At 43.6% G+C, this 25,523-nt stretch overlaps 1 protein-coding gene across 8 annotated transcripts; it reads left to right on the top strand.

Moving 5' to 3' along the window:
- Positions 1 to 1,109: 1,109 nt before the first annotated feature.
- On the top strand, positions 1,110 to 25,523 carry LOC100773089 (cyclin-dependent kinase 11B). 8 transcript variants are annotated; one of them, XM_035439339.1, is made up of 20 exons: positions 1,110 to 1,266; positions 1,877 to 2,000; positions 3,429 to 3,544; positions 4,998 to 5,125; positions 6,553 to 6,691; positions 7,879 to 8,015; positions 16,508 to 16,630; positions 17,838 to 17,933; positions 18,020 to 18,184; positions 18,506 to 18,571; positions 19,438 to 19,610; positions 20,365 to 20,455; positions 23,104 to 23,225; positions 23,492 to 23,597; positions 23,917 to 24,038; positions 24,126 to 24,233; positions 24,345 to 24,461; positions 24,619 to 24,767; positions 24,996 to 25,185; positions 25,268 to 25,523. In XM_035439339.1, the coding sequence occupies exons 2-20, from the start codon at positions 1,890 to 1,892 to the stop codon at positions 25,358 to 25,360; spliced, it is 2,352 nt and encodes a 783-aa protein (XP_035295230.1). In that variant the 5' UTR covers positions 1,110 to 1,266; positions 1,877 to 1,889; the 3' UTR covers positions 25,361 to 25,523. The 8 variants fall into 8 exon arrangements, with proteins under 8 accessions (XP_035295230.1, XP_027254349.1, XP_027254347.1 ...); XM_027398548.2 differs by having other exon boundaries at positions 18,017 to 18,184; positions 18,509 to 18,571; XM_027398546.2 differs by having other exon boundaries at positions 18,017 to 18,184.

Genomic DNA, 25,523 nt, shown 5'->3' with positions numbered 1-25,523 from the left:
AGTGCCAGCACTATCTGTCTTATTTTTTTTCAAAACCTACAGAAATAACCTAACAGAAGGAATTTTCATTGCTTCTCTGTCTTCCATAAACCCTCATAGGCTTTTAGTGGAAAAATAGGACTCTTCAAGATCTTCAGTTGGTTTAAGTAAACACTTTGGAGAAGTACTGCCATAGTTGTCAGCTTTAAAAATCTCACTGTAAAGCTCTACCTGCCCTGAGCAGGCCGAGGTGGAGCAACCCTTTAATCCTAGTGCACAGGAGGCAGAGGCAGGCATTTCTGAGTTCGAGGCTAGCCTGGAGTACACAGCAAGTGCCAGAGGATAGACTCCAAAGCTACACAGAGAACTCCTGTCTTGAAAAAGCAAAAGCTCGATCTCCTTGTTTCATTGTGTCAAATCACAATTACAATTCAGAGATTTTGTAGATCTTAATTACCTTTGTGATTCTGCAATTAGAATGAATAGAAAACAAAAGAACATAGAAGATGGTGGGTCATACAAGAGGATCTCTCTGATCAAGGCCAGGTCTACACGCTTAACCCGGTCTCAGAGGAAAACAGTAACAACAAAACACCCAATCGGTTCAACAGCCACTCAGACGAGGGTTCTTTTTAAAGACAAAAAGGCTGGGAAAACTGGATTCGTCTCCGTGTTATTTTCATTAATAAGGGACTTACTTCTTCGTCAGGACAGATGTAACTACCGGGCACCTATCGGGGAATCCGGCCAACTGAGAGCCTCTAGCGTGACTGCACTGTGTGTCGCCTGGCGCCGCTGAGCCCGACCCAAACCCCTCATATCTATAAGTTACACAGGTAGAAACAAGTGTCTGGTTGTGGCACGTGGCGAGCGGAAAGGCGGTTCAGCCTGCGGCCGATGCTGCCTAGTGCCTGAAGGTATCAGTCCCGCTGCTAGCAGGGCCGTGCAGTTTCCCGGCAGCGGTACAACCCAGCGCACATCCACAAACACCTCATCCGGGGCGGCTCGTCTCCATTACGTCATCTCCTAGAGACGCCCGAGGGCGGTGTCAGACGCGAGGCGGTCCTCAGCCGGAATCAAATCCGGAAGTAGGGACACTTCCGGTGGGCGCAGGGTACGGGGAAGGGGGTCGTACGCAAGAGAGCCCACGCACGACTCGCCCAGCCCCTGTGCCTACGTAATCAGCGCGCGTCCTCGAAGGAAGTGACGACAATCCTGGCGCGCGCCGGGCGCTGTTTCTTCTCCGACTTCAGGACCGGCGGCGGCAGCGGCGGCAGCGGCGCAGGGGTGAGTGGCGGCGGGAGGGCGGATGTAGGTTGACTGGTGCGCCTGAAGAGTCGGGGCTGGCGACACGTTGCTGCGGCGTCCAGCCTTTCTCCACTCAGAACTGAGGGCCGTAGAGGCGGCAGGCCCTGGCGCTCCCGGTGCCAGCCCCTGGCCGCCTCAGGTCTGCGGGACGGAACCCTCAGAGGGACCCGTCCCGGGGCCCCGCGGTTGACGGCGCGCCTCGATCCTACCTGTTGCCCAGGCCTCCCCGCATCCCGGAGCTTTCTCTCTCACACAACCCTTTGACACCTCAGGCAGAGTGTGTTGGGTGCGAGGCACTGAAATAAGAGCTTTGACCCGGATGGTCTTTCATCCTAGAACAGCAGCACCATTCCGTGGATGGTGATGATTGCGTGTTACGGAAAAGTGATCCGAGGTAAACTGAGTTGCCCAAAACCTGACAGGACTGACGGAGAAAATCACATTGAGGCAGAATCCTTCCTGCCTTCCTGGACTTCCCGGACTTGTTCTGAAACACCAAGGATTGGACTGAAGGGTTCAGAAAAGACAGAGCAACAGACCGTAGCTTTCTGTTGTCCCGAGGTTGCTTGAATTATTTTTCTTTTTGCAGTGTTTTAACTCAAATGGGTGATGAAAAGGACTCTTGGAAAGTGAAAACGTTAGATGAAATTCTCCAGGAAAAGAAACGAAGGAAAGAACAAGAAGAGAAAGCAGAGATAAAACGCTTAAAAAATGTAAGCTATGTTTTTTAAGTAAGTGGTTTTCTTAAAGGAGATTTAATTTCTTTGCCCTCATTTTTCCATTAGAACAACGCTTCTTCGGTGAAGTTCTTTTGTACTTCCAAATGTCACAGGTGAGCCCAAAATCTATTTTAAAACTCACAAAAACTTTCATTTACTCAGTTGACATTGAAGGTACATTGATAACACACTGAAGCTGTATCTAGTTTTTTTGTTTTTTAAATGTGCATTGGTGTTTTAGCCTGCATGTGTGTCAGGGTGTCAGATCCCCTGGAATAGGAGCAGACGATTGTGAGCTGCCCTATGGGTGCTGGGAATTGAACCCAGATCCTCAGGAAGAGCAGCCAGTGCTCTTATTCACTGAGTCATCTCTAGCTCCCTGAAGCTGTCTCTAAATGAGAATATCTCCTTAAAAAATAAAATGCTCCGAACCTAGAATCACTATTGCAACGAGACTAATTTTTCTCAAGTTGGTTATTAGTGTGTTTGTAGAGTGCTTTGTAACTTCCTTGGTTTGAATGATAACATAGTCACAGGTTTTGGGTAATTAGATATAAGTACTTCTTTTAATAAGATTAGAAAGAGACCATTTTGAAATGTGTATGTAAATACAAATGATGTATTAGGTGTGTAAAATCCAACTTAGGTGTTAATTTTGACTTATTAAAAAACTAACATTTGCCGGGGCCTTGGTGGCCCAAGCCTTTAATCCCAGTACTCAGGAGGCAGAGGCAGGTGGATCTCTGTGAGTTCGAGGCCACCCTGGTCTACAGAGTGAATTTCCAGACAGGCTCCAAAGCTAAAAAAAAAAAAAAAAAAAAAAAAAAAAAAAAAAAAAAAAAAATCATTGCATAGTCTCATGTCTTGTATCATACACTGTGTTTTTAACTAACTGTTCCTGGGTTTTGGGTTACAAAAATAAAAGATGGTGTTAAGTATATAAATTTGAGCCTGGTGGTAGTGATGCATGTCTTTAGTCCCACCACTTGGGAGGCAGAGGCAGGCAGATCTCTGAGAGTTCCAGACCAGCCTGGTCTACAAGACCTAGTTCCAGGACAGCCTCAAAGTCACATAGAAACCCTGTCTCTAAAAAAAAGGAAAAGAAGGAAAAAAAAGAAAGAAATTGAATATATGTATTTAAAGTTGTTCAGCAAAATTCAGTTTTAATCCCAACACTCAGGAACTTGCAGGCCAGTGCTTTATAGTGACACCCTCTCTCAAACATGTATGTATGTATGTATGTATGTATGTATGTATGTATGTATGTATGTTTAGTAGGGTAAGGCCACCTCAGCATTTTGGAGCTGAGGCAGGTTTCAAGTTGAAAGCTAACCTGAGCTACATAACAAAATAGTTTTCAATAATTAGAAAGGCTATATATAAGAAAATGTCTTCATGATTCCTTTTTTCTTTTCTTCTTAGTCTGATGACCAGGATTCCAGAAGGGATTCCCTTGAGGAGGGGGAGCTGAGAGATCACCAAATGGAAATCACCATCAGGAACTCACCGTATAGGAGAGAAGATTCTATGGAAGACAGGTGAGAGAATGTAAGGTGTTGTAGTAGGCATCTTTAACCTGCAGTCCATGGGCCACGTGTGTCCCAGATTAGCTGTGAATACATTCCATGCAGAATTGTAAAATACTGAAAACATGAGTTTTGTTTCTGTTTTGGTGATTTGAAGAGAGAGGGAGAGGGAGAGATTGATTTTGTGTGTGTGTGTGTGTGTGTGTGTGTGTGTGTGTGTGTGTGTGTGTGTGTGTATTCTTCAACATTAGCCAGAAGGGGAGGGCATCCATTATCCTGAAGCTGGAGTAACAGGTAGTTGTGAGATACCCAATATGGGTCCTGGGCATTGAACTTTGGTCTCCTTCAAGAACAACAAAAGCTCTTAACCAGTTAGCCTTCTAGCCAGTCTCTTTCAGTAATACTTTGAAAAAGTTTAGAGGCTGGAGAGAGGATTTTGTGGTGAAGAGCATTTGTTGCTCTTACAGTGCACCCAGGTTTGGTTCTCAGCACCATATCGTCATGGTGGCAAACAACCATCTGTCAGTACAGTTTCAGAAGGTCTAATGCCCCCTTCTGACCTCCATGTGCACATATAGTACACATACATATATGCAGGAAAACATTCAGACTCATAAATGAATGTATAAAAGATTGAATTTTTGTATGTTTGGTTTTTGTGTTTATTTGAGACAGGGTCTTCCTTTAGTCCTGGCTATGCTGGAGCTCACTATATAGAGACCCTTTCACTCAGAAATCCACCTACCGCTGCTTTTATGTGGAGACAAAATGAACATGTATTTCATTCTTTATGATAATTCCTCAGTCAGGCCAGCACCAATTAGATACTACATTTAAATATTTGTTGTGTATCACAAGCCTACAGTTTGAGAGTAACTCAAATTCAGAAGAGCCACTATTAGCAGTATCATGCCAGTATTTTGTCTGATGACTTTGTTGTGATATCTTATCATTTGTTTCCTTTCCTTGTCTTACATAATAAGTAAGGGAAATAAAATCAAGAGTTAAAATGGCATTTTTTTTTTTTTTTTTTTTTTGAGCAGCTCAGAGTAAATTTTTCAGGGTCTTGGTTTTATAAAATTAGTTGAAGGTACTGTTAAATGAACTTTTGGCTTTGATAATGTTGATAAAATTACAGGACTTTTAGCAGTCTTAACTGAAGTATAAATGACTAAATGAATTACAGATAATGTGTGATCTCACACGTTCTTACTTGGCCATGAAACCATTACCACAATCAAGAAAATGAACAAATGGACATCCCCTTCCTTAAAGACAGACAATTTTGTTCTACAGACAAGGTTGATTTCTTATATTTTTCTTCTAAATCTTATAATAGCTTCAATTTCAGATTTCCTTAAATGACGGTTGGAGTTGACTTTATTCTGTTGGGAATATTTCTTTTCTTTGGGTATACCCTGGTTCTCTGCACCTGCCATCCTGGTGTGTCTCTCATCTGTTTCAGAGGAGAGGAAGATGATTCTCTGGCCATTAAACCACCCCAGCAAATGTCTCGGAAAGAAAAAGCCCACCACAGAAAAGATGAGAAGAGAAAAGAGAAGCGTAGACATCGTAGCCATTCAGCAGAGGGAGGTATGAGAGTCTTTGCTTTCTTTTCTTCCATGTGATAGTCACAGCTCTTTGTTTCTTCTGTCGTGATCTGCCTTCTTCAGTGTGTATCTAAAAGTGAAGATGAATGGAAATGTTAGCCACAAGCATAAACTCACTGTAGACTTTGGAATATCTTTCTTTTTATTTCTGATATGTGTACGTTTTCTTCTCTTTCCTTTCACGTTGTTTAGAAGTCATTTGTCTGTATATACAATTGCTCTCATTTAGTGAGTATAGGTGAAAATACCAAAAAAATTGATAATAATAATAATGGGTGTTGGGGTCAAGTCCAGCTAAGAGATTTGACTTGAGAGATTTGATCTTGGGCCTATACCAGGATGTGGTTTTTTATTTCTTAAGCAAGATCTTGCTGGGTAGCCCAGCCTGTCCATCAGCACTGGAGATGCTCCTCCATCAGCCTTCTAAATTCTGGGATTACAGACATTTTCTGCATACTTATCTTTCAAGGGGTTCTCAGGAGTATGAGGAAAACAGATCCTGAGACCTATTTAAATCTTATTATAACTGCAGTTACTAATATGTTTTTGTTGTTGTTGTTGTTGTTTTATTTTTGTGTGTGTGTATCTTTCAAAGTTTATTTCATGTGCATTTGTGTTTTGCTTGGGTGTATGTCTGTGTGAAAGTATTGAATGCCCTGAACAGAGTTATAGACAGTAATGAGCAGCCATGTGGATGCTGGGAATTGAAGTTCTCTAACACTTTCTAATATGGAGATATATATACACACACATACACAATAGTAGAGTCTATTAAAAGGAAGAATTTTGTTCTGTTTTGCGTATGAATGGTGAATTTTTTATGTTATGAAAATAATATGTCATGATATGACACTAAGAAAGATGAAAATCAAGACTATTGAGATAGCTCAGTGGATAAGAGCACTCACTTCTCTTGTAGATGATGTGGATTTGGTTCCCAGCACCCATGTTGGGCATCCTACAACCACCTGTAACTCTCATTCCAGGGAATGCAATATGCTCAGGCTTCCTAGGGCACCTGCATGCATGTGGTGCACATAAACTCATTCAAGCACCCATGTATGCCATACATATTTGGTTCAGAAGAGGACATTGGAGTCTTTCCCGCTGAAGCTACAGGTCATTTTGACCTTCCTGATGTGGAACCAAACACAGGTCTTCTCAGAACAGCAAGCATTCTTAGCTGCAGATTCATCTCTGGTTCCATTCTTTTTGTTTGTTTTTTGGGGGGTTTTGAGACAGGGTTTCTCTGTGTAGCCTTGGCTGTCCTGGAACTCACTCTGTAGACCAGGCTGTCCTCAAACTCAGAGATCAGCCTGCCTCTGCCTCCTGAGTGCTGGAATTAAAGGCATGAGCAACTGCTGCCTGGAATAAATTGAGCTTCTTTACATGATGCTCCTGTCTCGTTAGGGAAGCACGCTAGAATGAAAGAAAAAGAAAGAGAGCATGAACGTCGGAAGCGCCATCGAGAAGAACAAGATAAAGCTCGCCGAGAATGGGAAAGACAGAAGAGGAGGGAAATGGCAAGAGATCATTCCAGGAGAGAGAGGTGAGACCTCATTAAAGACTTTTAATGCAGTGACTGTGGTGTATGGTGGGAATATTGGTGCTTTGTGCATACTCTAACCTTATAGCATTTGGGAGTGAGGCAGTTTCTTTCTCATAAGAACATGGAGTCAGGCCAGTCAGTGGTGGTGCGTGCCTTTAATTCCAGCACGTGGGAGGCAGAGGCCTTTAATCCCTTCACTTGGGAGGCTGAGTTCAAAGCCATTCTGGTCTAAATGTGAGATCCAGGACAGCCAGGGCTACACAGAGAAGCCCTGACTTCAAAGTCAAAAAAAGGAATCTGGAGTCTGACACCTTTCAGTTTCTCAGTGTTATTATCCTGGCTGTTCTAGAACTTGTTCTTTAGACCACACTGGCCTCAATCTCAGAAAGATTTGCCTGTCTCTGCCTCCTGAGTGCTAGGATTAAAGGCCTGTATACCACTACCCAGCAGTGGTGGGTTATTTTAATGTTTTGGTAGCATGAGGTGGATTCTGGGCCTGGTGATACACACCTTAAATCTCAGTACTGAGGAGGCAGAGGCAGGGAGACTTCTTTGTATATGAGCCATATTAAAATCAAAGAAGAAATTAAAACACAAAACTCTAGAAACCAGAACCTTTTGTGTATTCATAGGAACATGAAAAATGATGAATTTAACCACTTGGTCATGTTTCAGTGCCTAGTAAGTTTACTGCACTTCAGGTGATACCTGCCTTGTTTTCAAGCAACTAGCTCCTCTGCTGTCTCCATCATGTTCAAGCCCACACTGTCTCAGTCTGGGACAGGAAGTCGCCCAAGGTCCATCTTCCCAACTCCAGTGATGTTTCCCAGAAGGCCTCTCTACTACTACTTTGTGTACTCCTGATCTACTGGATCTAACCTGGGTTCTCTGGTATATGTAGGGATCTACATGCTGGGTTTTCCTAGAGCTGCCAACCAAGGCAATAGAACCAATGTGTTTGGAACCTGACAGATGGTAGTCTCCTCTTATACTTTTCTTTTCCTGCTGTGGCTCACCAGGAACTGCTTGATGATATGCACATACAGTTTCCACACTTTAGTAGCCATTTATGGATTTACAGTCTGCAAATACACTACATAAGTTGAGCAGAAATCAAACAACCTGGCTGAGAAAGAAACTTCCTGTGGGGTAGGTGCATGATGGATGACCTGGTGTGCTTTTTCCAGGGACCGCCTGGAGCAGTTAGAAAGGAAGAGGGAGCGGGAGCGCAAGATGAGGGAGCAACAGAAGGAACAGCGGGAACAGAAGGAGCGGGAACGGAGGGCAGAAGAGCGCCGCAAAGAGAGAGAAGCACGTAGGGAAGGTAGGAGGGAGGGACTGCCCTCTTTGGGGCCTCTACTTGGGCTCCTCTGGGGGATTGACTGGGGTGTCATAGATTTACACACATGGCTTGCTCTGCCAGAGTGCTTGTCATGTGACAACCTTGACTGGGCCTTGGGAGAGACCCTGAAGGGAGGCAGAAAGAGGCCATTCTTGGCTCCTGTGCTTGCTTTACTAAACCCCTCCTTTTCTTCCCATTTCAACATATGTTATAATATCCATTTTACCTCTTTAAAGAAAGATTTATTTATTTTTCTTCTGTGTTTATGAGTGTTTTACTTGTGTGTCTGTGTAACATATGCATGTCTGGTGTCCTTAGAGGTCTGAAGAGAGCATCAGATCCCCTAGGACCAGAGTGACAGAATGTTGTAAGCCTCTGTTGTAGGTGCTAGGACTCAAATTTGTGTCAGACTTTGCTTTTGAAGGCTAGCTGACAGGATAGGCTTGCTTTTGTCATTATATTCTGTGTATCCTATTACAAATCTCCCTCATTTCTGCTTTATCATCATCTTTTGTATCATTGATCTATTTCACTGTATTTTAATTTTATTTATTTTTACCATTTTATGTGGATGAGTGTTTTGTCTGCATGTATGTCTGTATACCACATGTATGAGATGAGCCTCTCATGTGGGAACTGGAAATTGAACCTGGGTCATTTGCAAAAACAAGTGCTCTTATTCACCAAGCCAACTCACTAGTTCCTTTCTCTATTTTTTTTTTTTTTTTTTTTTTTTTTTTTTTTCCAAGACAGGGTTTCTCTGTGTAACTGTGGAGCCTATCCTGGCACTCACTCTGGGGACCAGGCTGGCCTCGAACTCACAGAGATCTGCCTTCCTCTGTCTCCCAAGTTCTGGGATTAAAGGCGTGTGCCACCAAACACCCGACTGCTGTTTCTATTTTTAAGCCAAATGTTTGAGTTCCTGTCTCAGTTTCTCTTGTATATATTCTATATCTGGTTTTTGTTTGTTAGTTTGTGTGCTTACCATGGGGTCACATACAACATTCCAAAGTTGTGACATTTGAATTGATTCCTTTCACTTCAGTAGCTTGCAAATTCTGTGCCTTTTATTCCTCTGAAGCCATTTTAGTTGTTCCAGTCACAAAAAAAATACATCTTTTGTGTTGTCTGCTTAAACTAATACATTTAGAAATGCATTAGCCTAATAAAGCGTGGTAAACAGCTGTTACCTTACACTAGAAAGTAGTTTCATTGTCCATAGTACAATGGGGTTTTTTAATTCATCCATCTTGTACTATGTAGAGCAGAATGAATGCTTATATTCATGTCTTCTGAAAAATGTGTGTTTCAACATTTAGAGGATTTCTCTGTTTTCTTGTTTTGAGCCATGGTCTCAAATTAGTCTGGGTGGCCAAAACTCACTGGGTATCTTAATATGCCATTGACCTCTCGACAGTCATCTTTTGTCATGCTAGCATGAGCTGGGATTGTGGGTGTCACCAGGAGGCCCAGCTGAGTGTCCTATTTGTTTATTGTTATTTTTCTGTTGTTAGTACCATTTTCTTGATTTTGCTGCATCTTTAGTTCTTAGTGCATCCTTAGTTCTTAGTGCATCCTTAAAATAGTTGTCTTAACGTCTCGGTTTTTTGTTTGTTTGTTTGTTTCCGTGAAGGCGTTTACATAGTAAACAATGACATAAGGAGTCCTCTTCATGATACTAGTGGACATATAGGATAATACCCTCAGTCTTGCTTTGACTTCATACCTTGATGGGCAGGGCTCTGAAGGCTAGTTGAACCCGGGTCCAGGAGTCCACTTTCCTCCTGTGGTCCAGATTATGATAGGTCAGACAGCACAGCTCCTTTATACTTCTGTTCCATGCACTGGGCAACCAGCAGAGGAGCATGAGCCTTGGACTTACCTCTATCAGCCCTGCTATCCCAGGCCAAGCAGGAGGTGGGTTCATGCATACAGTCCATGGTATCACTACATAGACTCCAATCATGTACTTTCTCTGAGGTTGTATTCAGGCTGGTGACTTATCTGTTTTCCATTTTCCTCAGACCATTTCTAAAAGTCATCTTCAGACTCCTCTTTGTTGGCATCTGCCATCACACCTACATTGGGATGGTTCATTTTCTTACTTTTGAGCAGGACAATTATTTCTGTTTCTTCGAATTTATTGTGGGTGTGGGTTTTGTTGTTTTGTTTTGTTAAGCTGGGTTTCTACATAGCCTAGGTTGTTTCAGAATTCACTATGCAGGCCAGGCTGGCCTCCAACTCAGAGATCCATCTGTCTCTGCTTTTCAAGTGCTAAAAGTTGTTTGCTAATGTTTGTTTGTTTGCATGGTTGGGTTATTTAGTTGGTTGGTTGGTTGGTGTCTTAGGGTTACTATTGCTGTGATGAATCACCATGACCAAAGCAACTTGGGGAAGAAAGGGTTTATTTGGGATACACTTCCACATCACAGCTCATCATCAAAGGAAGTCAGGACTGTTACTTGAACAAAATCAAGCCAGGAATGTAGAGACAGGAGCTAATGCAAAGACCATAGAGGAATGCTGCTTTGTGGCTTGCTTTCCATGACTTTCTCAGCCTGCAGTCTTATAGAACCCAGGGCCACCAGCCCAGGGTTGGCACCACCTATCGTGAATCTCTCTGTACTGCCAGTTCACAAAAAAACATAATGGAGACTTATTATTAATTATAAAAGATTGGACTGTAACTTAGGCTTGCCCCACTAGCTCCTATAACTTAAATTAACACACTTTTTCATCTATGTGTTGCCATGTGTGTTACTGCTTTTACTTGTCCTCCTTTATGTCTTGCTCCCTCTATGTCCAGCTGGCAACTCTACCTTTCATCTTCCCAGAGCTCTCTGTCCCAAAGTCCCTGCTATACCTCCTGCCTAGATATTGTCCTTTTAGGTTTTTATTGAACCAGTCACAGTGATGGATCTCTACACAGTGCAATCCAATTTCTCCCAACATTTCCCCTTTTGTCTCAATAAAAAGGAAAGGGTTTTAATTCTAACATAGTAGAACTATATACAATAAGGATAATTCTCAGGTAAGAATTATATTTACAATGTCCAATCCATTTGCATTTGACAAATTCAGAGTAAATACTCTATTATAAATGCTTTCTTGGTGAGTCTATAATTTTGTACCTAATTTACCTTCTGTCATAACTAATAATAGTCTTCAACTCCACCAAAGACCCCAGAAATATATAGTACTACCTTAGTAAAAAGGAAGTGCAGAGCAAGCAACTTCCAAAACTAAGAAATGACAGAGATATATGGGTACCTGGATAGTAATGCCAAGGTATCTCTGTAACATTGGGACATCTTTCTTCAGTCTATGACCTAAAATATCTGACAGACTTTTTTGTGAAGCAGGAAATTTGAAGGATTGTTCTACCTTGTCTTGGCAGTTGCTTCACGTCCTGTATTCCAGTTTAGATAGCATACTGTTAGCAGTTGAGGCAAGGGCAGTTTCTTGCCCAAATGGCTAGCTTTAGCTACAGAGAAAGCAAACTCCATATGGAGGTTTTTTGATGCCTACCATCCTTTTCGAAGTAAATTGGTGTTGCCAGGAACAGCAAATCTCACTGTCATGAATGCCTTATGTTATTAAAACATTTTAAGTGCCAAAAGCCACCTGTCTATCTAAAATATATCTCTGTTTGACTTTGAAAACTTATTTAACATGACTACAAATTTGGTTGTTGTACTACTAGCCTGCATTTCTTTATTATCCTAAATAATTTGTAATAATAACATCCAAGGACTAAAAATTTATATTACATTGTTAAATGAACTGCATAGGTATAATACCTTTAATTAGTAAATTCATGTACAGTATGTTCTAACAAAAATAACTTTAAATTTGTATGAATATACAAAATTCCATACTGTCAGGTCCTCTGGCGGGTAGCACTGTGGAAGGGCCAGTCCAGCAGGTCTCTTCCCTGGGCTGAGTGAGATGGTAAGTGTTGAGAATTCAGACCCCTCCTATCCTTCCAGTTACAGGGGAGAAATATATACTGAGTCGGAAGACTTGACGAACAGGATCTCTGTTATTCCAACAGTCAGGAACTTATATATGTTTGAGGTAGGGGATGGGAATCTTAGTATGGCGTAAAGTAACATGAGGAATAAGGGCCAATAATATTTTACCAAGCTGGCAGGTGGGTAGGAAGGGGGCAGTCTTACATCTGGCCTTGCTGAGTCACCCACACAAGGAGGTTACAAGCCAGAGAAGGTCTCCAAACTCTAGCCAGGCTCCGGAGGTTACACTGGGCCTCGAGTCCAAGCCTTCAACCAAGTTAGGCTGAGGAAGTTACACTAGGCCTCACATCGGAGCCTTTGGCTCAACACCATACCAATGTAAGATGTTTGAGACTAGTGGCTTTTCAATAGTAAACTCAAAATTCTACTCTTTTATCTCATTGTTTCTTTTTTTTTTTTTTTGGTTTTTTTTTTTTTTTTGGTTTTTCGAGATGGTTTCTCTGTGTAGCTTTGGAGCCTATCCTGGCACTTGCTCTGGAGACCAGGCTGGCCTCAAACTCACAGAGATCTGCCTGCCTCTGCCTCCCGAGTGCTGGGATTAAAGGCGTGCGCCACCAACGTCCAGCTTATCTCATTATTTCTATGCTATACTTTCTATACATTTCCTAAAATTTTGATCTCTTTCCTTCAGAAAGAGATCCCTGAATCTAATCTCCTTTGTTTAGCTTTTTCCCTTATGGTGACCAGTGTTAACTTGTGACCACCACACCAAACCCCCAAGCTGGAGGTGATGACATCTTTAGGGGACCCTGAGAAAATTGGTTAATAGTTAAGTCCTGGGAGAGCTAGCTGTTGTCCAGTTTTGGTGTGATGGGATAATGCAAGGCTTATCTGAAGTCCTGGCTGGAATAACCTGTGAAGCTGAACCATCTCAGCCAGCATCCTTGAAGCTGTTTGAATGTAGAACTCTGAGGAAACTGCAACAGAGGCACTCTATGAGGCTGGATCACCTGGGCCACCTGTTTTCATTGTTGTGTTCCCCTTGCACTGAAAACACAAACTTTCAAAAGCAACATACATATCTATATTAACACAAGTATGGATTATGCCTTGTATACAAGCCAGTCAAAGATGATGTTTTGTTTTATGCTTAAGCAGACAAAATATATATATATCACCTGCCTTGTAGCCTTGTAGTTTTTTTCTTTTTTAGGCTTTTACTTTTTTTTTTTTTTGCTTGTCTTTTTTTGGGTTTTTCGAGAACAGGGTTTCTCTGTGGAGGCTGTCCTGGAACTCGCTCTTGTAGACCAGGCTGGTCTTGAACTCACAGAGATCCATCTGCCTCTGCCTCCCAAGATCTGGGATTAAAGGTGATCACCACCACTGCTCGGCTTTTTTTAGTTTTGTTTGTTTGTTTTGATTCTGGCTACAGACAAAAGAAGTAAACCTAAAAAAAAAATCTGATCACTATTAACCTTGAGTGAATTCACAGCATGTGGCTTATCTTTTTTTTTTTTTTTTTACATTTCATTCCCTGTTCCCCCGCCTTTTCTCCTCCTTCTCCCAGAACTTCCCCCTCCCTGACTCCCCTCTGCTCCTTGAGAGGATAAGACCTCCCCCTAGGAAGTCTACTAAGTCTATCCCATCATCTCATTGAGGCAGGTCCAAGGCCCCACCCCAAAACACACCCTGTATCTATGTATCTAGGCTGAGCAAGGGATGTCTCCTTATAGAATGGGCTCCACAAAGTCATTTTGTGTATTAGAGTTAGACTGGGACCCACTGCCAGTGACCTCATATATTGCTCTAGCTATACCATTGGTACCTGCCTTCAGGGAGTCCAGTTCAGTCTTCTGCAGGCTCCTGAGTTGTGATCTCTCTCTACCTTGGATCAGCTGATTCTGTGGGTTTCCCCATCATGGTCTTGACTACTTTGTTCATATTATCCATTCTCCCTCATTTCATTCGTACTCCAGGAGCTCGACCCAATGGTTATTTGTGGATATCTGTTATCTGCTTCTATCTGTTTCTGGAATTGGGTTCTAGCTTCTCTGGGATTTTGGATTGTAGGCTGGGTATCTTTTGCTTTATGTCTGGTATCCACTTATGAGTGAGTACATACTACATTTGTCTTTCTGGTTTTGGGTTACCTCACTCAGGATGTTTTTTTTTTTTTCTAGTTTTGTCCATTTGCCTGTAAATTTCAGTATGTCATTGTTTCTTATCACTAAGTAGTACTCCATTGTGTAAATATACCACATTTTCTTTATCCATTTTTCTGTGGAGGGGCATCTGGATTGTTTCCAGGTTTTGGCTATTATGAATAAAATTGTATTGTCCTTGTGGTGTGAATGTGCCTCCTTTGGGTATATGCCTAAAAGGATATTGATGTAGGTTGATTCCTAATTTTCTGAGAAATCACCATACTGATTTCCACATCAGCTGTACAAGTTTGCACTCCCACCAGCAATGAAGTAGTGTTCCCCCCCACTCAATATTTGCTCCAACAAATCTGACATCAACGCTTTTGATCTTAGACTTTATGATCTCTGTAAGATGGAATCTCAGAGTTGTTTTGATTTACATTTCTCTAATGACTAAGGATGTTGAGCATTTCCTTAGGTGTTTTTCTACCATTTGAAATTGTTTTGTTGAAAATTCTCTGTTTAGATCTGTACCCCATTTTTAAAGTGGATTATTTGGTAGTTAGATGTCTGGCTTCTTTCCTTCTTTGTATATTTGGGAGAGCACTCTGTCAGATGTGGGGTTGATAAAGATCTTTTCCCATTCTGTAGGCAGCCATTTTCTGTTGTTGACCATGTCCTTTGCTTTACAAAAGATTCTGACTTTCAGGAGGTCCCATTTAAAGCTTATCCTTTTTGTATTTTTATATTATTTTATTCTCTATCTAAAGACTTTATATTATTTATAAACTAATCTTTGACTGTCTATATATTCTTTTCATTATTTAAGCCTATGGACATTTTAAGACATACTATAACTTTTTGTGTGTCTGGACCTGGCTTTACTAAGCGTTCTCTGATCACTTGAGACAAATCTTAATCTGTCATGTCAGCCTCTGCAAGACTCAGCTTTGCTCATGGCACTGGTAGCTGCTCATGTCATGTGTGTCCCTGTCCCCAGTCCCCCATCGTCTACTCCCAAGAAAGCAGCAGCCAGTATCACACCACTGTATGACACTGAGCACAAGCCCGCCTGAGAGACTGCAGGAATAGAAAGCTACATCCGGCTCCTTGTCCAGAACTTTTCTTAGCTTTCTCAGGCCCTATGTTTGGATATTTCAGCCCCCACAATGGGCTGGACCCTACTTCCATCAGTCACTGATTAAGAAAATGCTCTACAGGCTTGCTTACAGCTGCCATCTTATGGAATCATTTCCTTATTTGAGATTCCCTCCTCTCGGGAGATTTTAGCTTGTGCCATGTTGACATAAAACTATCCAGCACTGTTGGCTGGTTGCTTTTCTTAGACAGGGTCTCTCTATGTAACCCTGGTTGTCCATGAACTTACTATGTCAATGAAACTGGCCTCCAACTCACAGAGATACACCTGCCTCTGCCTCTGCCTCTGCCTCCATGTGCTGAGATTAAACGCTTGTGCCACCTTGTTTGGTTTTGTTTATTTTTTTAACTTGAATGTTTGTCATGATTCTGAGATCAGACCCTTCTGCAGGGCTTACTGTGACTGTGTCATGAGTGTTGGTGTTGTCTATGCTGACAGTTGGCCTGGCACATCCTCCCAGGCCAAATCTAAGTCTGCATGTCTCTGGGAACCTGCAGTTACTTTCTAGCTTCCCCCGTGTATGTATTTAATTGCTTGAATGCCTGCAACCTTAAATATCTAGCTTCTAAGAGAGGAAAAGAAGAAACAGAAGTGTGCGTAAGTGCCCTGGCCCTTACATTGTCTAAAAGACACCCTAACCAGAGTGATGTTCAATCTCAGTGGCTTGGCTGCTGTATCCCACTGGGGCTACAAACAGCATCGAGAGCACAGGTCTTTGATGATTGGGGGATAAGTCTTTTCACCTGTAAACTGCTCTGGAATCCATAATAACTGATTGTCTAGAGGCAAGGGTAGGCAGCTTATGCTGTGCCAACCGCTACATTGACCAGAATTAACCAGTTTGTTATCCAACCCTCCCCTGGAACTCAAAGACCCTCAACTGATTCCAGAGTTCCACACTAATTGCATAACACAGGGCAAGTTGATGTTGAAGTGCTCCCTAGCATTTCTCTTTCCACCATCTTCCTAGAATTTTTCCACACCTTGGCCTCTGCAACCAGTGAAGATCATTCTAGAGGGTCCTCTGGCCAGCTGATAACCTCCAGCTTGGAGCTTTTTCCAAATGAGCTTTTGTCCTGTGATGTTGAAAGTTTTAATACCATGTGGGTTTGTAACACCCTGGCAGTTATACATAGGGTGGAGCCATGTTGGGAAGGCTACTCCCAGCAACTTCTCTGCTCTGTTTTGTGTGTACAGTCTCTGCACATCACCGTACCATGAGGGAGGACTACAGTGATAAGGGAAAGGTTGGCCACTGGAGCCGCAGCCCTCTACGGCCACCACGGGAGCGCTTTGAGCTGGGAGACAACCGTAAGCCAGGTGAGGCCAGGGAAGGTTGGAGTATCTTTCCTGGAAAACACACACACACACACACACACACACACACACACACACACACACACGAACGAAAGTGTCATAATGCAACCTGTTATTTTGTATTATATGCTAGCCTAAAGTTTATTTTTAAAATGTGTTGAGGGGGAAAACAGTTTATGAAATTAAGGAAAACCTTCCCAAGCAATCTCTTTTCCATAATAAAATCTGGTGAGCCTGAAGATTGCCAAAATGCAAAATGTGCTGACCTAAGTTTGATGCCTGGGACCCAAATGACAGAAGGAGAAACTCAATTACACAGATTGTCCTCTGACTTCCTCACAAGCTCCCATTAAGGCATGTGTTTCTTAACTAAGATACTTGTTGCTGATTTTTTTTTGGGGGGGGGAGGAACTCTTTCAGTTAAAATAAGTGTGGATGGCCAGGCGGTGGTGTGCATGCCTTTAACCCCAACACTTGGGAGGCAGAGGCTGGCAGATCTCTGTGAGTTCAAGGCCAGCGTGGTCTACAGAGTGAGTTCCAGGGCAGCCAAGACTGTCCCACAAAGAAACTCTGTCTCAAAAAAACAAAAACAAACAAACAAAATATTTGTGGATGGACTGTTTGACATACACAGTGAAACTGATCATTGTGTAAGCTGCATGTTAACTTTTGGGTGGTTTTGTCTTGTTTGTTTAAGAACATTTTCCCATGGTTGAGAATAGATTGCCTGCTCAATGTTTGATCCCAAGCACCACATTAAATGTATGTTATACATATATTAGAGTAGGTCTAGAGTCCCAGTCTTCATGAGTTAGAAACAGGAGGATCAGAAGTTCAATGTCATTGTCTGCTACATAGTAAGCTTTAGGCCAGCCTGGGTTATGTGAAACCCCATCTCAAAAAAGAAAAAATAAGAACTGGAAAAGAAAAACTAAGCTGGATCAGCAGTTACGAACACTTTCTGCTCTTGTAGAGGACCTGAATTCCGATCCCAGCACTCACATGGCAGCTCACAACTATTCGTGATTCCAGTTCCAGGGGTCCACCACCCGTCCTCTTCTGGTCTCAGGAGGCACCAGAGACACACATGATGTACATACATGCAGGCAAATACTCATAGTTAAAAATCAGTAAGTGAAGTAATTGTAGAAAGCAACAATAATTTTTCAAACATCTCCCCAAATTCAGCTCTGTATGGTTTATTTCAAAGTAAAAGAAGAGAAAATGGAAGAACGAGACCTTCTGTCAGACCTACAGGACATCAGTGACAGTGAGAGGAAAACTAGCTCAGCCGAGTCTTCATCAGGTATCTGAGGTCACCTGGCTGAGACTTGGATGCTGCTGCCAGAGGCAAGCAAAGATTTACCTTGTGACTGTTTTGTTCTGTAGCAGAATCAGGCTCAGGTTCTGAGGAGGAGGAGGAGGAAGAAGAGGAAGAGGAAGAAGAGGAAGAAGGGAGCACCAGTGAAGAATCAGAGGAGGAGGAGGAGGAGGAAGAAGAGGAAGAGGAAGAGGAGACTGGGAGCAACTCAGAGGAAGCCTCAGAACAGTCTGCAGGTGAGGAGCTGGCAGGTCACATGGATTGCATTGTTTAAAGTCTAATGTAAGCACATACCCAAATAAAGTTGCCTTACTTTGTGAGATCCACATTGACTCCAAAATTGGGGCTGGGAATGTGGTTCAATGATAAAGTACTTGCCTAGAGTATGTGAGGCCCTGGGTTCAATCCCTGATACCACCGGGAAAATAAACTCAAACTTGGTAGACAAGAAAACTGTCTTGCTAACCATTAGGTTGGCCTGATGCAGGGCAACCTGGCCATTCCACGTCCAGCTCTCAGCCACGCTGATGTGAGCACACACCTGTTTTCTTTTGCAGAAGAAGTGAGTGATGAAGAAATGAGTGAAGATGAAGAAAGAGAAAATGAAAACCACATCTTGGTTGGTAAGGACCTCTTTGTGATAGTGCCTGTCCCTGTGAGTGAGACTGCCTGGTTCTGTTAATACAAACTATCCAGAGTTGGACGGTGGTTGATTCAACGCCAGCCTGGTACAGAGTGAGTTCCAGGACAGCCAAGGCTACATGGAGAAACCCCTGTCTCCAAATTCCCTTCCCCCGCCCCAGGTCCCAACCCCACCCTCCCACCCTCAAAAAAAAAAAAACCAAAAAAACAAAAAACCTTCCATAGCACATAATACTCCATAAACTCAAGACTTTTCCTGGAAACTGTAGAGAACTGCTGTTGTCCTGACAGTGTCTGGGGACAGAGGAAGCCGCCTGAGAGATGGTGTGATTTGCAAAGAACACATCTTTGCTCACTTTGCAGCCTGTGCCTACCATAGCTGGCATTACTTAATTTGGATGGCATCCTCCTGTGTGCCCACTGTGACTTAGATGCTGAGGGAGCCCAGGTTTTTGTGATCAAAGGAAATCAGGTTTTGTTGGAGAGCAGTTTCTGGGTCTGGTGACATAGGCACTCACTCTTATGGGGTGGGAAATCTAGCCTGGCCTCAAGCAGCTAACAGGGTTGTTGGTTGGTGGATATGAGGTGTGGGCCTAACCACTTCATGTGTCACCTACCCTCATCCTATGAGCCTAGTATTTGGTTCAGGCTCCGATTCTTCCTTTGTCTAGATCTCCTGGGCTACAGGCCTCACTCTAGGTAACTTTCCCCCAGGATGGGCCTTGTGTTGGTTCCTCTTTGGAGAACAGGACATGCCAGTACTATACAGCACTAAGAGACCCATAGCAGGAAGAGGGATGATTGTACTTACTTTCTCCTGGTCTATAATTAGATTTAACTCTTAAAGTTCCAGAGTCGCGATTTGACCAAGATTCTGGGGACAGTGAAGAAGGGGAAGAAGTGGGTGAGGGGACCCCACAGAGCAGTGCCCCAACGGAAGGAGACTATGTACCTGACTCTCCAGCCCTGTCACCAATTGAGCTAAAACAGGAGCTGCCCAAGTACCTGCCGGCCCTGCAGGTCAGACCCCTACCTGCTCTTCCCAAAGCTGGTTCGTTCCCTGCTTTGACAATCTACAAATTAACTAGGTACTACAGAACCATGCTTCTGGTGCTGATGTCTCTCCTGAGATGCTGTCATGGCACATGTCTCTCATGATGCTAGTCATGGTCCTGCCTTGTGCCTGGCAGCACTGTGGGGCTTACTAGGTGCCAAGAGCCTTGTGCTGTTGATTCTGCTTTTGCTTAATCTTTGGATGTGGCAAGTGATTTCAATATGTGTTTTAGGATTGCAAACTTTCATTTAGGGAATTGCCAGTGAATATATAACATTGCCTTGAAGATTGAGAGGATACAGTCCTCCTGGGTACTTGATGTCAGCATTCTGAGCCCTTGTCACCCGGCCTCCAGTTAGTTAGTGTTGCCAAACAGTTGAATCTAGCTAAGTCCAACACAGAGTAGTGGTATTCCAGTCTATGGTATGCATAGAAGATCGGCAGCAGGGGCAGGCAGGCCACACCCTCTCTAGGGTGGCATAGTTCACCAGGCAGAAGATGCAGGTGTAAAAGATGCTTTTATTCATGCCAATTCATTAGTACAAAAGTGGTAGGTAGTCTTGGACAAAGAAGAGAAAAGACCAAGTTGTTTCTATTCATACCAGCCGCACTTTGGTTCATCCAAAGTCCCTTAGCCTCATTTTCCAGTTCTCCTGTCTTGTACTAGGTGCAGATAAAGCATGCTAGAATGTCAAATATGGCTGTTGATATCCTCCACAGGGATGCCGGAGTGTAGAAGAGTTCCAGTGCCTGAACAGAATTGAAGAAGGAACCTATGGAGTAGTCTACAGAGCAAAGGACAAGAAAACAGGTAGGTTATCTGTTAAGGGAATGTTAGGGCCAGAGACTACTCAGCAGAAAGCTCTGCCCTGCCCTGGGACAAGGAGTCTTTTCTGAGTAATGATGAGTTGGTTGCCCTTGCATCTGTGTAAGTTCCATCTTGCGAGTTCTAACAGGCAGTGCTTTCCATGGAGAAAACCAGCCCCTCTTGGTTTTCGTGCAGACTGAAAGAATGTTGAGAGTGTCCTACCGCTCGCCTGTAGTCTCTGCCTATTTTCCATGCCAGCACATGGTTGTTAAATGTGGATTCATTCTGCATGGTCCATTGGATCTTTGAAAGTAACCCTGCCCTTTTCTTGGTGCTGGTTCCACTCTATACCTCCCTACCTAACACCAAGACTTTCTTTATTGGTTTTGTTTTTGTTTTTGTTTCTTTTGTTTGGATTTTGTTGTTGGGTTTGGGGTTTGGGGTTTTTGTTTGTTTGACTTTGCTTTTGCGAAACAGGATTTCTCTGTTTGGAGCCTGTCCTGGAACCCACTCTGTAGACCACTGCTAGTCTAAAACTCACAGAGATCCACCTGTCTCTGCTTCCCAAGTGCTGGGATTAAAGGCGTGGGATACCACCATCTGGCCTAACACCAACTCTTAACTCAGACTATTGGTATCTTCAGAAGCCAGAGGTCAGCTTGACTGTGGTCCTGCTGTTCACCACGACAGCGAGTAACAAATTCAGAGGTGAGGTATAGCACCAAGAAAGTGGCAATAAGACTGAAGGCTGCTTTTATAGACCATATGTTGGGGCATTTTCCTTTTGTTTTCATTTTTGCAGTGCTGGGATTCTGGGAACTCAGCCCCTATATTATACCTCCCACTCAGGTATAATACTTTTTTGATACAGGTTTTCATTATGTACCCTGGTTGTCCTGGAACTGGTTGGCCTTGAGCTCACAGAAACCTAGCTGTCTCCCAAGTGGTGGGATTAGAGGTATACACCACCATTCTGGCTTCTCTTACTATTTTTGAGACAGGATCTGCGTACTCATGGTTGTCCTGGAACTTGCTATATTGACCAGGCTGGCTTTGAACTTGCAGTCCTCCCGAGTGCTAGGATTATGGGTATACGCCAACACACCTAGCCACGTTATAGTTTTTAGTCCATATTTGTTTTCTCACAAATGTTTCTGCTTGGGTTTTGTTTTGTTCTTGTTTTCACATGATTTTTTAAAAATTTATATGTATATGTGGGGAGGAGGTGTTTCATGTGCTCATGAGTACAGGTGCCCACCGAGGCCAGAGCAGATTTTGGAGTTCCTAGAATATAATTATAGGCAATTGTTGCTACCCAATATAGGTGCTGAGAAAAAACACTCAGAACATCTGGAAGAGCAGCAAATACTCTTAACTGCTTAGCCATCGCTCCAGCCCCTTTACATGATTTTTAGAGTTTATTCTCTTATAATTCTATACATGTATAAAATGTATCTTGTTCATTGCACTCAAACACATCCCTTTCTCCCCTTTTTTTCCCTCCTAACTTTATAATTAGCTTGGGTCTGTTTCTATTCATTTTGATCTTAAAGGCTTCCGGTACCTTAGAATAAGAGTAGAGATAATGGACTCCCTATCTTGTTCCTTGTATTAGTGGAAATGCTTTTATTTTTTATTTTTATGTTTTATGTATGTGTTGGTGTTTTACTTGCATAATTGTCTATGCACCATGTGTGTGCCTGGTGCCTGAGGAAGCCAGAATAGGGCATCAGATCTTCTGCAATTAGAGTTAAAGATGGTTATAATTAGCCATGTGGGCACAGGGAACTGAACCTGGGTTTCCTGAGAGCAGTGAGTGCTCTTACCTACTGAGCCATCTCTAACCCCTGCATATGCTTTTGAGTTTCCCCCACTTAATACAATGTTATTATCCTTTATCATGTTGTGATGTATTCCGTCAGGAATTTTAACATGAGAGATGTTGGATTTTGTCAAATAGCCTTTCTTCGTACCCAACAATATAATAATGTAATTTGTGTTCCTCTGTAAATTTATGTGATTTATAATGTTTAATTGCTTATATTGAACCATCCCTGCATATTTGAAAAAAAAGTCAATTTGATCATGGTGCATTATTATCTTTTTGATGCGTTTCTGAATTCAGTTTGTATTTACATGGTTGCATTGTTTGAGGCAGGCCCTCCCTCTCTATGTAGCTCTGGATGTCCTGGAACTCACAATGTAGACCAGACTGATCTTGAAGTAACAGGGATCTGTCTATCTCTGTTTCCTACATGTTGTGATTAGAGGCCCGTGTGACCACATGTGACTGACTGATTTGGGTGTTTTGAGACATTGTCCCACTCTCTAGCCTCCAATTCATGGCAGTCCTCCTGCCTCAGACAATCCTATGCTGGGATTCCGCGCATTTGCCAATATGCCCAGCTACAGTATTTTCTTTTAAAAAGATTTTATTTATTTATCCATTCATTCATTTATTTATTTATTATGTATACAGTGTTCTGTCTGCATACATTCCTGCATGTCAGATGAGGGCACCAGTCTCATTACAGGTGGTTGTGAGCCACCATGTAGTTGCTGGGAATCTAACTCAGGACATCTGGAAGACAGGGAGTGCTCTTAACCTCTGAGCAATCAATCCAGCCCCCACTACAGTATTTTCTTTACAGATGAAATTGTGGCTCTGAAACGGCTAAAGATGGAGAAGGAGAAGGAAGGCTTCCCCATCACCTCACTGAGGGAGATCAGCACCATTCTCAAGGCCCAGCACCCCAATATCGTCACTGTCCGAGTAAGGCTCAGTCTCCTCACTTGGCATGTCCTGCCTGTGTGGGAGTCTACCTCTTTTAGGGACAAGGGAGAAGGGTCTATGACATCATAGGGTCAAGTGTTAGCACTTCCAAAGATAACAGCTTCCCAAGAAGGCTTAGTAGGTCTTTGCTACCTATGATACACAGCATGTATCTTCAATTTCAGTTTTCCGAGAACCAGTGCTTGTCAGGGTGGGGTTGCAGGGAGGAGCCATGCCCAAACCCATAGGTCGCTGTTGATTCCTAGGAAATCGTGGTGGGAAGTAACATGGACAAGATCTACATTGTGATGAACTATGTTGAGCATGACCTCAAGAGCCTGATGGAGACCATGAAGCAGCCCTTCCTGCCAGGTATGGCTGCATGCCACCCGAGGCGGCCAGTGCTGTTCAGTCATGAGATGAGGGTAGAGCACCCTGTTCTCTGGTATGTTGTGGGGGATCTCTGAGCAAGGGGAGGAATAGTGCCTTTCTAGTGATCCTGTCTGTATGAGTGGTGGCCATAGTGAGCTCAGAGCCACCCTGGGCTGGAAATGTTCCTGGATGAACTTGCCCCAAAAGTCTAGTTGCTACTAGATTACATAAATAACCCCAAGTCTCTGGGCCCTTTTGCAGGGGTGTTGGGAACTCATGAGGTAAAGGAAGCATGTGTGTGATCTCATTACTCTCACAGGGGAGGTAAAGACCCTGATGATCCAGCTGCTGAGTGGGGTAAAGCACCTCCATGACAATTGGATACTGCACCGTGACCTTAAGACCTCTAACCTTCTGCTGAGCCACGCTGGCATTCTCAAGGTGAGCCCCTGTACTTTCCCACCTCATCCCTGGAAACCCCTCCACAGCCTGGTCTTACAGGCCACACTGTTTACCTTGTTGTTATAGGTGGGTGACTTTGGGCTGGCTAGGGAGTATGGCTCACCCCTGAAGGCTTACACTCCTGTTGTTGTAACCAAATGGTATCGTGCCCCAGAACTGCTGCTTGGTGCTAAGGTGAGTTTGAAGAGGGGTCTGAGAACCTCCCTTGCCCCATAGTGTCCTCAGTCAAACCTGTGGCTGACACTGATGTGGGCCTTCAGGCATCTGAACCATGTCGTCTCTTAGGAATACTCTACAGCAGTGGACATGTGGTCAGTGGGCTGTATCTTTGGAGAGCTGCTGACACAGAAACCTCTCTTCCCTGGGAAGTCAGACATCGATCAGATCAACAAGATTTTCAAGGTGAACATTAAGGCTGGCCTATCTTTCTAGAAAATGACCTGCAATGTGTCTGCAGAACTGGGATCCAGGCCACACTGTGGCTTTTGGTGGCCTTTCTGATAAAAGTGACATGGGTACCATGGAGGGCATGTTGAATTCAGACATCCTTGTTTTTCAGGACCTGGGGACTCCCAGTGAGAAGATCTGGCCTGGCTATAATGACCTCCCAGCAGTCAAGAAGATGACCTTCAGCGAGTATCCCTATAACAACCTCCGCAAGCGATTTGGGGCTTTGTTATCAGATCAGGGCTTTGATCTCATGAACAAGTAAGTCTAAGGATGGCACAGTGTGCAGCCACTGGGTTCTGTGCTGATTCTCCTGCAGAACTGCCCTGGGGTCTGGAAGCCCCCGAATAAATAGCAGGTTTTAGGAGATGCTGAGTCCCAGAGGTTCTCATCTTCCATCTCAACCAACAGGCTGGTCTCTGTCTGTGTTGGCCACGTGTGCCCTGATGCACACAGCAGGTCCCCACTGTCCTGTGCCATTCTCTTCAGGTTCCTGACATATTACCCTGGGAGGAGGATCAGCGCAGAAGACGGCCTGAAGCACGAGTATTTCCGAGAGACTCCCCTCCCCATTGACCCGTCCATGTTTCCCACGTGGCCCGCCAAGAGTGAGCAGCAGAGGGTGAAGCGAGGCACGAGCCCACGCCCCCCCGAGGGCGGCCTGGGCTACAGCCAGCTGGTGAGGGGCATGACTAGTAGGGGTTCCCATGGGGGAGACTCGGTAGGGACACAATCCTCATGGCTATTTTGCTGCTTTGCAGGGTGATGATGACCTGAAGGAGACGGGCTTCCACCTCACCACCACCAACCAGGGAGCCTCAGCTGCTGGCCCTGGCTTCAGCCTCAAGTTCTGAGGTCAGATTGACTGACCCTGGCCAGCTAGCTGGTGACAGGCAGATCTGCTGATTCAGGACAACCTTGTTTTGCTTCGTTTTCTCCGTGAAGTTTGTTTTGGGTCAGGTTATAAATTTGTAGAATTAAATCACATTTTTCCTTCTGGAAAGGAAAGAGTTTTCA

The sequence above is a fragment of the Cricetulus griseus genome, chromosome 2, assembly GCF_003668045.3.
Source record: "Cricetulus griseus strain 17A/GY chromosome 2, alternate assembly CriGri-PICRH-1.0, whole genome shotgun sequence".
Taxonomy (NCBI): domain Eukaryota; kingdom Metazoa; phylum Chordata; class Mammalia; order Rodentia; family Cricetidae; genus Cricetulus; species Cricetulus griseus.
The sequence above is the reverse complement of the archived record's forward strand: the minus strand, read 5'-3'. Positions and strand labels throughout refer to the sequence as shown.